The 14,499-nt window shown below is 48.9% G+C and overlaps 1 protein-coding gene across 1 annotated transcript; it reads right to left on the bottom strand.

Annotated features, from left to right (window-relative positions):
• Window positions 1–4,162: 4,162 nt before the first annotated feature.
• Window positions 4,163–7,977, bottom strand: CBLN2 (cerebellin 2 precursor). Its single transcript, XM_054583893.1, has 3 exons — window positions 7,609–7,977; window positions 4,605–4,724; window positions 4,163–4,360 (listed from the first exon to the last, which is right to left on the bottom strand). The coding sequence occupies exons 1-3, from the start codon at window positions 7,963–7,965 to the stop codon at window positions 4,163–4,165; spliced, it is 675 nt and encodes a 224-aa protein (XP_054439868.1). The 5' UTR covers window positions 7,966–7,977.
• Between the last annotated feature and the right edge of the window lie 6,522 nt (window positions 7,978–14,499).

Here is a 14,499-nt window from a genome sequence, read left to right on the forward strand (position 1 = left end):
CAAGGCAAAGGGCACCAACTCACTGCAGTTCTATGGTGAAGGTGGCTCAACGCGTTTTACAGGCGTTTCTACAGAGCACACAGTCAAAACCTCTAGAGCGACTCAGCGTGGCCTGTGTCTGGGCTCCGCCACCTGAGTGCGGCCATTCGTTGCCACTGTCTTAGCTATAACGTAACGAGCGTTTCGTTCATGTGCATCTATGCATTGGGTTATTATATGCTTCCTATGCTGTAGAAAACGTGGACAGAACTACTCACAGTTGCATTACCTTATGCTATATTTATTTCCTTTTAAAAGATTGCATACTTAGGTGGACGTAAATTCACAGGACGCTCCTTGCTCAGTCTGCAGTGTATGAGGCATCACGGAGCTAGCCACGCTTTTGTTTTTCTTGCAGAAAGTGATTTATCAAATTTTCCTTGCACTTATTTCTAGAGTCCGGGAGAATGCGGCCAATCTGTATTTTATAAAAAAGCATGCATTCATGTATTTGCAGGCAAACATTATGTATGTGACTTCATTTCAGTTCCCTTGATATCAAGGAAATAGTACCAAAAAAAAAAAAAGAGGAGTCAGCAAGGTTTCAGTTTGCTTTGCATATCTTTTTAACTCTTTTGGTGCTTGATATAACAAGATTTAGCCTGAAATTTTTTTCCAGGCAAGTAAATATTACTCTCTACAGGATGCCATCAGTTTGCAAGCCCATATTCAACTGGCTTTTATCACCTCTGCTCTGAGCAACTACCGTAAATAATTTTATTATACACGAATACATAAATCAAAATATTAGGATGCAAAAAAAGAGTATCCTGCCTGCCCAGGCATTACAGATCGGAAACACAGATCCTTGAGCCTGGCGTTGAATCATCAGGGTTGTGCTTTAAATTAGAATATTAAGTTAAAAAGTTATTATTTTTTAAGAAAAGCTTTTACAATGAGTAGGATTAACATTTTTCAACTAGACCAACTTGTTAGTATAAGCCAAAAAAATGGTAATTCACTATTTACCTGTTAAAAATGTTAGTCGTATAAATATATTTTTATAAAATGTTAGTGTTACACGCTGGCACCGAAAGGTGGGCTTGAGCCACAAGAGAGAGTCAAATAACATCGCTGAGAACTGTGCTCACGTGAAAATGTATAGATGTTCATATGTCCATATTATTCTTAAAAATCAGTTTCTACTTTACTATAGTGTAACAGTGTTACTTCGTTATTCAAGAACAGGAACATTCACATAAAAATGTTCTGTCAGATGTTCGTATGGAATGTTTCCTAAACCACGTGCTGAAAAACGTGACCTCCCAGAAACACCCTCCGTTTCCTGTCACTGGGCCTCCGCATGACCCCCACAATAGCCTTGTGAGCTGGGCAGGGGTCACTGTCCGCACTCGACAGATGGGGGAAACTGAGGCTCAGGGGTAGAGCTGCTCGCATCAGGCTGTACGCATTATACATGCCTCTTTTTCCTCATTAAAGGAAAGCCGGTTTCATATTTTGGTCTGACCTATGTATTTTTGCGGGCCATACACAGGAGCGTCATCTCCCTCCCAGATCCTTAGCCAAAGGGGACTTGGGCAGATGCGGTGCCAGGTACAACCGCAGAGACACACTCTCACGTCGCCTTCCTGAGGCGGTCTCTGCATCCAGCTCAAGGAGAAAAAAAAAAGTGACATAAACAGAAGGAAGCGTTTTACCTGACATAAAACAAACTCCTGAAATAGACTTATTGTTTACATCGGTCCATTTAATAACTTATTTATTAGACAGTATAACCAAATGACAGCCTTATGTAATAAAGTTGTAAATACAAAGGAATACTTGTATATCATATTTGTAAGCAATAAAAATACGAAGGACTCATATATCTTTCAATCTCTGAAGTGCTATATTGTCCTCTAATGAGGTTTGCTGTTGATTTTAAATCCAACAGAAGGTTAAGGGAATGAAAGCAAAAGGACGAACTAACTGAAGGCGATAAAACAGAGGAAAACTACGAGCCAGCAGCCTGCAGCTTCGGTCAGCAGCACTCATAAACGGTGCTCTCGCCTGGAAGTATCCCTATTCATCACAGCGCCCTAACGCCTTTCAGTGGGTGTTTCTTTGTGCTCCCCACCCCCTCACAAAACGTAACAGCATCCTAATTCAAATTTAATTCTGCATCCCACTATTCTCTTCACCAAAGGCCAGTGAGACGCAGGCCCTTCGTCAAACTAGAGTTTTTCATTTACATAATCCCCACTGCATTTCTGTTTGGAAAACGGGATCCAATGCTGTACCATCCTCACACGTACATTAGAAACAGCTGACTATCTTCAAATGTCAGTTTCCTTTCATCCCTGGTCTCTGGTTGAAATATTGAATTGGTACTTGAACCCCGTCAAGGACTATATACGATGAAAAGCAGATTGCCTTATCCAGAAAGCCTCTTGAATGCTATCTATTTTTCACCTATCTCCCCCAAAACTGTGTGGAAAATATTATGTACAGATTGAAATGTGTGAGGTGCGCAGCTTCCACCTAGACTAGACCCGCAGCCAGCCCTGGGTGCAGGGCGGCGTTTGTGCCTGTGTTTTCTGAACAGGCAGGGCAAGGACTCGCTTTCTGCTGGTCCTTGACCCTTGGCTGATACTCACACACAGTTTGAGAGTTGGGAAACGATGTGAAGGGAGAAGAGCAAGCCAGACATCGAACCCATTTATTCTGCATCTTAAATTATGATTTTTATCATCAATATTTTGGTTACATTGTTACACAAAGGACAAATGAACATCCGGTTTGAGGTCTCTTCTTTGACTGCTTTGGGATTAGTGACATGTCCCTGGCAAAGGACTCCTGTACCCATCAACTCTCAGCTGGATTTTAATAATACTGTTGTACAAGGTGCCAACCCAGAAAGGATTTGAGAACCAGCTCCTAGGGCGCCTCTGGCCAATAGCTTGTAACCACTGAGACGCAGCACAGCTTCCAGCCAGGTGCACGGGGTTGGCCACACCCCTTTCCTGGGCCGATCAGAAGAGTGTCCTGCGGAGACTGGCCGGTCCTGTTGTCTTTGAAGCACCTGATCCTAGCATGCTCACGCAGGGTGGATCCCAATCAATGGCGCCTGCTGCTGGGAAGACCCAGGTCCCTCGGCCAGGAAGCCACATACTCAGGAGACGCGGTCACACAGATCCTGTCGTCAGCTTATGTGACCCAGGCCACCCTAGAACATCAGGTGCTTACCGTATTCCAGAAAGTGAATGAAAAACAAGAAATCCACGTTGTTAGTTCTACAGGTGCCTCTCAGAAAGTCTCTTGGAAAGAAGCAGCGCGATTGTCCGTTTGTCTTTTTTACTTTGATATGCAAGTGACTTTTGTTTGGTTTGGCCTCATCCAAAACAAAATACACAGGTACCTTTTGTTTTGTTTCGTTTGGTCTCATCCGGGAATTCAACATACACTTCCTCTCCCTCACCCCAGAGTGAAGAACAAAAGCAAGGGTGAGGAGGGAGAGCTGCGTGTGGACAGAAAAGTAAAGCTTTTCGAGGGAGACACACACATACACACAGAGTACAGAACAAGAGTCGCAGTCCAATCGTGCAAACTTTGCTTCTCCAGATAAAGCACTTCTGGACAGGTTCACAATGCCCCTTCCCCCTCCCGAGTCCCCCCAGCCTCCCCGGGAAACACACAGAACGAAAGCGATGCCATCCTTTTTCTTAAGGCTGAACAGACACACAGCGACCCCATTTCACGGGCTGGCCAGCAGGGGCGCCTCGCAGGGCTCCTGCTTTGCGCGCCGCCGCCGCCACCAACCTGCAGTCAGTCCATCCTGAGGTCCGGGCAGGGCAACAACACAGTGTCCAAACAAAAGAGGAAACGCCAGTGGTCCCAACAGTAAAATCCCAGATCGACTTTACAATCACAGGTACAAATTGCTCAAATCAATAACGCCATTTCTCCTGAAGACCTTGTCATCTAAAACTAATTAGAGGCCAGGTTCCCAAGGAATGGTCAATAGTCAAATAAAATACTGGAGATCTGGAAGGAAATCATTCTTCTACTGCGACAGTTGGACAGAGTTTGGAAACAAGTCGTCCTGTTCGGCCAAGTTCGGGGGGGGTACGGAGGGGGGATTCCTGGGTCCAGAGGCAACTGCCCTGCCACCCCAGCTCTGCCTTTATAGAGGGAACACCAAGAAGCCCGAGAACGTGGAGTACTTCCAGCCTCCCATGAGGTTGCCCCGCTCCAGTTTGAGGTGCACTTTGTCCTCCCTCTCCATCAGCAGGAGGACCCCATTGCTGGCCGCTTCTCTGGTCACGTCCTGGTCTCCTGCGAACGCGGAGATCACTGGGTAGCCGTTCTGCATTAAACTGACCTACAATGCAGAGAGGTACGCTCAGCAGACCCCGCAGAGCTGTTCCCACACACCTTTCTCTTCGCCCCGCCCCTCCCCCACCCTTTCCACGGAGCCCATCCCAGGGGCCTGACCCAGAGGACTCAGCTGGGTCCCAGCCCCAGGTGCCGGCCAGCCCCAGGTCTCACAGAGGGGGCGACAGGGTCCACAGCAATGGCGGATGAGCAACCCAAAGCTGAAAGGTCCAGTTTGCAGAACTACCCACCTGGATGGTCTGTCTGTTGTACACTTTGACCACATGGAAGCTGAAGCTATAAATCCCTTTTCTCGGTGCTACAAATATACTGGAGGCGAGATCGAAATGGTTGCCGATATTTACTAACACCTGAAAGAGAGGAGGGAACACAGCACAGACATAGCGCGCTCCCCCCGCACCTGGCCCCTCAGCCTGTGCCACGATCAGACAGGTACGACGGTGACCCCAGGTCCTCTGTGCCCTGCCCTCGGGGCTGTGGGGGAGGGGCTGCTGGAGCAGAAACACCTACAGGGAAGCGATCAAGTGATCTCAAAGGTAGCCTAGTAGATGGTGATGCATAAAGATTTTTTACAGTATATCCATCTATGAGGTGAAAAAATGGTGCCAATTTTGTACGTGGAGGACCAGGGCAGAGAAGAAGGAAGACAGTGAGGTCAGTAAACAAACTGGAAACCGAATGTGTCTTGACGTTTGTGGGATTATGGGGAATGTAACGTGGAGCTTTGACAAAAATGAAGGGCTGGGCCAAATGGGGCTGTGGGGCAGGTGGCCAACAAAGCAAAACCACGTCCCTCAGATGCAGCTGGGGACCTGCCTTCCCATGCTCTGGGACAGAAGGGGCTGTGCGAAGTCTGGGTCTCCGTGTTCCCGCAGCTCCAGCATGCACGCTGGCAGCACACAGTAGGTGCTCAATAATGGCTGCCGAGTGAAAGACGGCAGTCCCTGAACACAGGCTGTGCCTGCCGCCCTCCCTCTCCCCTGAGTAACGTTTGCTTCCTTGGATGAGCGATGACGTCATGTAATAAGCCTGAATAAACAGCAGGAGAGTCCACAGAGCGGCTTGGACACCCCTGGCTCAACCCCGGGACTTCCGTCACGTGGAAGAATCATGGCAAATCCAGCCAGGGGACCCGAGGTCACATGGCCCCGCAGATGGTTTTCCTCGAATCAGAGCCGCTGAGGGCATGGCTTCATGAGCAGAGCCTGAAGGGTGGAGGGTCCCCCATGATAAGCGAATTCTTCCTCCTCGGATGCGGAAGACAGGACTGGGGCACTCTGCCTGGATCCTGTCCCCGATCCTACTCACGCACACAGGCACAACCTTGATGAACATACTAGGATGGCCTGCCTGCCGTTCTCAGCTTTTAAGACACACAGCCAGCAACAGCAACACAGCCCTAGATGAGAGAGCCTGTCATCTGTTCAGAAAATAAATGTCATCTGAATACATTGTGCGGTGATTTCTTAGGCACTCATTACAGATGAATAACATGCAATCCCCAGAGCGATGCCAACTGCAGCCGCAAGCACAGCCGTGGGAAGCCCTCGGAAGTCGGCAGGCACCGCCTCCATTCCCAGGCTGCGGCTAGCGCAGACGCTTGGGCTCTGTGGCTGGGGACGGCGTGCCTCCCTGTTCTCTGTCTCCCCAAGGCTGTCTCTGTTACAGCGCTTCAAAAAGAGCAAAGTGTCCTCTATCCCAGCCCTTCGAGCTGCTTCTTCCTACTCTTCACCTCAACTCTTTCTCCCCAATTTTAAATTCGGGACCCTGGCAAATTCAGGCCCCTGCCGTAGAGAGAACTCGCAACCAGCTCCGAAAGGCAGGCTGCTTCTCCCTGACGGGGAGCCAGGGACACACCGCTCCGCCTACCCAGCCGTAGGCTTCCTGTCCGCAGCATGAGAACCCTGCTACTGCTTGTCCTGACCCACGTCACCGTCTCCTTGACACCCAGATGAAACGATGGGCACATAGAGGCTGTGCCGCTCTCTGCAGGAGGCGGGAAGGTGAATTAGTCCAATTACCTATTTCTTTTCGTCGCCTTTATTTGAATGAAAGTAAATATTTTTGTGTGTCTTGTCAACAAAAACAGATTAAAGCCAGACTCCCTCCCACCACCACCCCAAGGCTCCCCAAATTTCAAGTATGTACACGCTTCCTAAGGGGAGTTCAAATAAGTGAGCCCGCTGGCCTAGGACTGGGTGGGGGTGCGTGCGCGGCCGTATCAGCACATGGGTGTGAGGGCCGGCGAGTGGGCAGGGGGAGTCTCAGTGCGGACGCCCGGCCCGTGCGCGTCGCAGCCAACCGGGCTCCGTTTGAGAAAAGCATTTTGTCAAAGGAAGGGACTGGTGGTCCAGTCTGGAGACCCCTATTAAGTTTTCCGTCTGTTTCTGGAAAGCAGCAGAAACTGATGGGGCAGGACCAAAGAGGCAGGTCACAACCTCTCATCCTGAGCAGCCACCAGCCGGAGAAGGGACGGCCAGGGGAGGGTCATGCTGATGACGCCCCAGCTTTGACCCAAGTGGGAGAACTGAAGTGGGTCAGGATAACTTAAGCCATCGATCTTTTTTTTTAAAATTCCTATAACCACACTATATATTGATATAGTGTAGATACTATATTTGTAGAATACATTTTGTACAGTTTTCACAATATATTGCACTGATAAAACCACACGTTCTTTTGTTTTGTGTTTATATAATCATCCCTGCTACTTCCCCTCACATTCTTAGCTACTTATTTTTCTTGGAGATAAACATCCTCAGTCCCTTCCGAACAAGCAATAGCTGCGCCTTTCCTGAGCAACGGCTGGGACGCAGACGGCCTACGAGCCCTTCCTCCAGCCGGGGGATTGTAAATGCTCCGTCTCTGCGTGGGCCCCCTGGGTCGCTGAGGCCCATCCACCACAAATGACAGCCTCCACCCGACCGAAAAGGAAAATGGTCGGTTCCCTCATGGGAAATACATTTCTGACCTCTTCACTTTTCCGGGACTCAGCTGCCCAAGTGCCACCTGAGCTGGCAGTCGTCACCAAGAAGCAACAACGTGAGAAGGGGAAACGGCCAGTGGAGCTCACTAGAAGCAGGAGGGAGGAGGCAGAGGGGCAGGGCAGGGCAGGGCAGGGCAGAGAAGGGAAGCGCCTGGACCTCCAGGTCTGGGACGCCAGGAGCCCCAGCCCGCGCCCAGGCCCGCGTCCTCCCCGCACTGGGGGCACGGTGCGCAGACCTGCCGGCTGACCTGGTCGAAGTAGATGGTCATGGTGCGGTTGCTCATCTCCGACGGCTCGTGGTTGGTGCTCCGCGTGGCGGAGAAGGCCACCTTGGCGCTTCCGGAGCGCACGGAGATGCCCAGCGAGGAGGTGACCGCACCGTCCGCCGACGGGCTCGAGTCGCACACCACCAGGCACTTGCCCTCCAGCACGATGGGCTCCGTGTCGTTCTGAGCCCCCACCGGGCAGCCGGCGGGGAGCAGCAGCAGCAGCAGGGCCAGCGCCGCCCCGAGGCAGGAGCCGCAGCCGGCCGGCCCGCGCAGCGCCCCCCGGAGCCCGGGCATGGTCAGCGGTGGCCCCTGGGGGCCCCGGCCGGGCGCCGGCATCCGGCCTTGGGGGGCGGCACGCAAGGACGGCGGCCGGCAGGGGCTGAAGGAGTGCGCGCGGTCCAGCAACACGCAGGGCCGGGGGTAGTCTCCTCTGGCCTCGGTCCACTGCTCTGATGGTTAAGGCCAGGGTCCTCCTCACAAGAAAAGCGCCAGCGGACCTGTGAGGGCAAAGAACCCAAACCCTTAGACTGGGGGGTGAAGCTGTGCAGGGAGGGGGCAAGGGGAGCAGGCGCCTGCTGCGTTCGGGCCCCCTTGCCCGAGGCTACCCTCTCGTCCTGCGCACAGCCAATCCCCCTCCCCGAGTGGCACAACAGGTTCCGAGAAATGCCGCGGAGCCCTGGGCAGGGTATCCCCGAAAGCTCCCGGTGTTGCACGCCTGCGTGGCTGAGGGTGGGGGCGGGGGTGGGGAGGGCCGGAGGTCAGGTCAGGGGCCGCGATTCTGCTGGGCCTCAGCACTAAGGCAGGTTCGGGGACCCTGGGGTGCGGCATAAAGCCACCCCCACATCCCATTCGGCCTAAGGCGGAGGGGGGCTCAGGACTCAGGCAAAGGAAAATCCACTAATGCTGTATCGCCTTCATTTCAGCGGTATTTTCTTGAAAGCCACACCAAGAAACCTTTTTCCTTTCTCTGCTTTCCCTTTGATCCTCTTTTTCTTTTCTCATCTTGGAGATTTTTTAAAAAGCAGTCCACTTAATGAAGATCTTACCGATTTTCCACCCAAAAACCAAATGCCCAGAAAGCTCCTTAAGGTGAATATGAGAAAAAGAGACCCTAAAGCAAACGCCCACTTCCAGGTCCCCCCAGCCAGCAGCGAGCGCCTTTGGAGAGCCCCTCGGATCCCTTGGGCGCGGGGCGAGGATTCCAGCTACCAGAGCCTCGAGCTGAGCTGATGGTGCAGCTTTTGTTTCCAGAGCCTGGGCTCCCTCTTGCCGGGCTAAGAGGCGGCCCCCCGCGGCTCTCTGCTAACTTACTCGCTGCCTGCACTTTCCCCGGCCTCCTCTGCTCCCCCCTAAACCAGGCAGGTCATTTCCTTACCCAGCCCAGAAACAGAAAGCACGGAAGCCTCTCCCCTCGCCGCCCACGGCCTCCGAGCAACTCCTCCAATAGTCTAAGAAGAGAGAAGTTGTGTCTCCATGAGGAGCCTCCGTCCTCAGCCCCAGACAAAATGATGTTGATATTCTCAGTGCCTTTTCCCGACGCCCAGATGCAGACTCGCGATGGTCCCCATTGAAATACACATATGAATGCAATTAACGCGCGGATCGCCGGGCGCAGGGCCGGGTTGGTTACCTGCAACATCCATGACGGGCGAGCACCGACCGCTGTCCGCCAAGTTCTGCTCTGAGAGGATGAGCGGAGCTGGCGGGAGGAGACTCCGGGCGCGACCCCGCTGCCTGCGCCTGGCCAATGCAACGCTGCCCCGCCCTGCCCCTCTCCCGCGCCGGCCGTCTCCGGCTCCCCACTCTCCGCGCCCTGCCCGGGACTTGCACACCCCGCGCCCCAGGCTGCACCGCAACCCACTCCGCGCCCTGCACGGCGTACGCCGGCGCTTCGCACCGGTACGTTCCGCGCACCGCGCCGCAGCGCACCTGGCCCGCACCGCCTCCCGTACCGCGGTGCACCGCTCCCTCGCCCGCGCCCGCAGCCCCGCAGCCCCGCAGCCCCGGCCTCTCCTCCGATCCCCAGTCGGCACTGCCTGACGCTCGGAGGACTCCGAGCACGCCCGGCACCCTCCCGGGTCAGCACCGGCTCAGCGCCCGCTTCCGCCTCCCTGCAGCACCCTGCGCCGCTCGGTCCGCCGCTCACCCTAACACCCAGAGCGAAATCCTACCAGACGTCTCGTTCAAAAATTAGGCATCGTCAAAAGCACTGATTTTCCAGTCTTTCTTTTCTTTTCCAAATTCCCTCCAAATCTTAATCCTGAGCACCGTTACGACTTTCATAATTGGAGGGTGGGGGAGGGAAGCAGTTTTACTTCAAAATAACAACAACAACAACAACAACAATAAACTGGTTCGAAGAGGCAAAGGCTTGGGATTTCAATGGTTTAAAGGCTGCGGCTCCGGAGTCTCCAGTTTGGGAAATGTCAGGATTCGGCAGGGATTACGGAGGCGCCTCCGCCGGGGTTTCTCTGCTGCTCCTGTGAACCTCGGGGCTCATGGAGCGCGCTGGCAATCGCGCATATTTATTAAAACGCCTGTTCCAGCTCTAAGGGCCTGGAGAGGCGCGCGGGGTTTCCTTGCAGCGCCTGGAACGCCGCGAGAGCGCAAGCACGGGCGCGGGGCGCCACCTATGGGCGCTGGCGCCTCCCTGCCGCGGGCTCGGAAGGGGTGGGGGAGCCCTAGGAACAAGGATGGGGTTTGTTGAGAGTCTTCGCTGACCCTCAAAAACTCTCCTGGCCTCTGCAAAAAAATACAACAAACGATCTCTTTTTGCACCCTTGCTCCTAACAAAGGGAATCGGCAAGCCCGAGGTCTTTGCTCTCACAAACAGCTCTGCCAGAGAGAGGCACGCTCCATCAGGGCTCTCACCTGCCAAACCTTCGTGCAGGCCGAGGCCTCCCTCAAACAAAGACAGCGTGTAAATGGGCCCTCACTTTGGAGCCTGACTTTCAAAAACACCCTTAGAAAATACTTAATCCTTTGACTTGCACAGTGTTCCTTTGCTGACAGGCTGATCAGAATAAACCATAAATCGGCCAATGCTATGCGTTAAGAACAGAGCGGAAGTGCTTCTTCTCTGGACTTAGCACCGAACCCTCTTCCACTGGCGGGTTTCAGCCAGAGCGCTGGTTCCGCCCTCTAACCTGGGTCTTCCCAGGGAGGGGCTTTCCAAGGCCTGATTTCTCACAGTCTCTCCTAGGACTCTTCTGTCCACCGAAACAGCCAGGGCTTCATCTATATGCACTGAGGAGGAATTCCATCCGTGGAACCAAGATGGACGTGGAGGGAGACCGGGTCACGTGCCAACAGAATTCCGTGGTGTTATCTGAGATCATTATGAACTGTGGTGGTAAAAATCTGATGAACAGAGCTTCAGAGCCAAAGGGGCTCTGCTTCTCTTGCAAAATCGTACAAAATAGCCCCCAAATCTGTTATTCTCCTAAGGATATTTGCTGCAGATTGTGTTTTGCGTCAACATTTTTATAGCGTGCTAGTCAGATGCGCTGGACTTTGCCAGGAAACTTCTTCAAAGCCACCGTATTTTGCTACCGTTTTTGTGAGGTTAACACAGCAGAAATTGTTCATTCTTGCTTTCAGACCGTTACCGTAGTCGCATATTGCATCCATTTGACAATCTCATTGCCACAATAAGCACAGCCCCATTATTCCCCATTATTCCTTCATAGGGGGTTCTGATCTGAGTGCAAGTATAAGTAGCAAGGAACGTTAAGTGAGGCACGGACTGATAATTAGACCAAGTTGGGAATGCTACTTAAGTAGCAATACCTCTCACACATCTATAAACCTTTAAATAACAGCTCTGTTAAGCAACTGCCTTAAATGTTGTGTTACAAGCATTTCTTCTGACTAGCACGAATGCACACACACAAACCAGAATATTATCATCATCTTTGGGGTGGTAAAACCAAAACTCTTTTCCAGGTGGCACCAAAAACACATTTAAATTCTGTAAATAAAGAATTCTCTAGTCTATATGGCGAACTCAGTTACAGAATTAGAGCAGGGGCATTCTTATATAACAAAAAAATAAACAAGTTAGGTTTAAATGTAGGCTTGCAATTATTTTTAGAAGGAAGTTGGTAATTGTGAAAGGGAGCAGATTGACAGAGATGGAACATTATCTACTAATGAAGTGATTGTTCCAGCTATAAGGAGACATTTAACTTATGATAAATTTTAATCCAAAAACATGCTTAGACAAATTTTTATAGCATAAGTAGACTTAAAAATGAAAATGTTTTCTAGTTATTGCAGGAATTAAGTTTTCGTGTCCTATTGCCATGTTACCAGTCATTGTTACCATTAGTACTAGAACAGTAGTGGTTGACTATTCTCCTAAGTGTAGCCACATGCCCACAGACAATCACAATGTCAACCATTTATTGGGCATCTGTTATGTGTCAGGTATTTTCTAGACTATGACACACAGTTTAGCACCCACGATCACCCTGTGGTAGACAGATGGTCACACAGGGTTTAAAAGGAAAATATTCTAATGTACAGGGTTGGTCAGAAAGTTTATTTGATTTTTTTCTGTAAGATGGCCCTAGCACTTAGTTGTCTTTAACTTCATTCAAAACAACTTTGTTAGACTGTATTGTGACAGCTGTCATATCTGCATGCATTTTTAAAAATTATCAGAACTGGTGAATTTTTGTGGAGCCATTTAAATATTGAAGATGGGAAAAAAGAAGCGACATTTTCGGCACATTGTGCTTTATTATTTTTAAGAAAGGTAAAAACGCAACTGAAATGCAAAAAGAAAATGATTTGTGCAGTGTAGGAAGAAGGTGCTATGATTGATCAAACATGTCAAAAGTGGTTTGTGAAGTTTTGTGCTGGAGATTTCTCACTGGATGATACTCCACGGCTGTATAGACCAGCTGAAGTTGATAGCGATCAAATCAACGTTATTGAGAACGATCAATGTTATACCACACGGGAGATAGCTGACATACTCAAAATATCCAAATCAATAAAGTTATTGGTGAAAATGAAAAATGTGTCTTTTATTTTACAGAAAACACACTAACTTTTTGGCCAAGCCAATATTTTCTTTAAATGGGAAAATGAGGCTGGGATTCACGTTCTCTTCCTTTCATTTGCTCTAAGGTTGACCTATAATAGAGTGTAAATATATTTCCTTTGGATAGAATCCATCACTGAAATACATCTTTAGCATGCATTGTAGTCTTTTCTTGCTGCTTTATACTAATATACCATAGTTATGATTTTATTACAGGTATGTGATAAATGATCTACTTTATACTCTTGGATGTATACACTTACTTTTAAAAATAAACATGGAAGCATTAATAACAGATAATTTTCATTTAACTTCTTTGGAAAATACTTGACAGATATAATTGTATATATTTAAAGTGTATACGCGTTGCAATGACTGGATAGACATATACATTGTAGAATGATTATCAAGAGCAGGATAATTAATTCATCTATCACCTCACAGAATTTACGTACTTAACTCTTTTTTTTTTTCATTTATGTGGTGAGGATGCTTAAAATTTACTTCCTGCACCTTTAATTATATAATGCCCCATTATTAACTAGGGCCACCACACTGCGCTTTAGACCCCAAGGACTTCTTCAACTGAAAATGTGTGCCTGTGACCTGTACCACCCCATGCCCCTCCCCGCCACCGCCCCTGGCAACCCGTTCAACCCATTCCGTTCCCTGTTTCCGTGACACTAGTTTTGTTCTTGTTGTTGTTTTATATTCCTCATATGAGTGAGATGACAGTATTTATCTCTGTCTGGCCTATTTCGCGGAGCGTAATGCCTCTCAGATTTAGTCACAAATGGCAGAATTTTCTTCTTTTTTAATGGCTGAATAATGGCCGGTGGTGTTAACGTACCACATTTTCTTTATCCACCCATCTGTTGAAGGATATTTATGTTGTTTTCACATCTTGACCATTATAAATATGCTTCAAAGAGCATGGGTTTTAGCTAACTCTTTGAGGTCCTAATTTCCTTTCCTTCAAATAAATACCCAGCAGTGGGATTGATGGATCATATGGTAGTTCCATGTTTAGTTTACTAGAAATATGTTTTTGTAATTATTAGTAACTATATTTCCAATGTGATATAATGGCACTCTAGAGGGTTATTAAGATGTGGAAAACAATAATTCTAAATATTGCATACCCTCAAGTTATGCATGCTAAATTTTCAACTATGCATGCTATTTTTTACTGTAATAAAAAAATAGACATGAATATTAATTTATGTTTGAAAGATTTTATTTATTTATTTTTAGAGAGGGGGGAAGGGAGGGAGAATGAAGGGGAGAGAAACATCAATGTGTTGCTGTCCCTTGTGTGCCCACTACTGGGGACCTGGCTCACAGCCCAAGCACGTGCCCTGGCTGGGAATCGAACCTGTGACCTTTTGGTTTCCAGATGGCACTCAGTCCACTGAGCCACACCAGCCAGGGCTGGAAGTGCATATTAATTTAAAATTGTTTAACAGCAATGAAGAGAATAAGTACTCAATGCTATATGGGCACTTGAATCTACTGAATTAATAATGTAAGAAAAAAAATCTTCAAAAATTGGAAGCAGTTCTAATTCAGTTCAACAACAACAACAACAAAAAACAGGAAAAGTTTGTCTTTATAAACAACAGGTTTGTAACTGTTGACTGAAATTACTAAATAATCAAAATAATCTGACCAAAATAGGTAAAAGTTTATTAATAGTTAAAAATTCCAGGTTAGCTGAATTCAAGTCAATAAGACTGTATTGTGTAGTCATAGTATAAAAAACAAATGACTTTTGTCATTCAAAGAGAATACAGAACTATTTCAAATACCATATACTAGCT

This window comes from Pteronotus mesoamericanus, unplaced genomic scaffold (assembly GCF_021234165.1).
Source record: "Pteronotus mesoamericanus isolate MK-2021 breed Mesoamerican mustached bat unplaced genomic scaffold, CSHL_Meso_final contig_74, whole genome shotgun sequence".
NCBI lineage: Eukaryota > Metazoa > Chordata > Mammalia > Chiroptera > Mormoopidae > Pteronotus > Pteronotus mesoamericanus.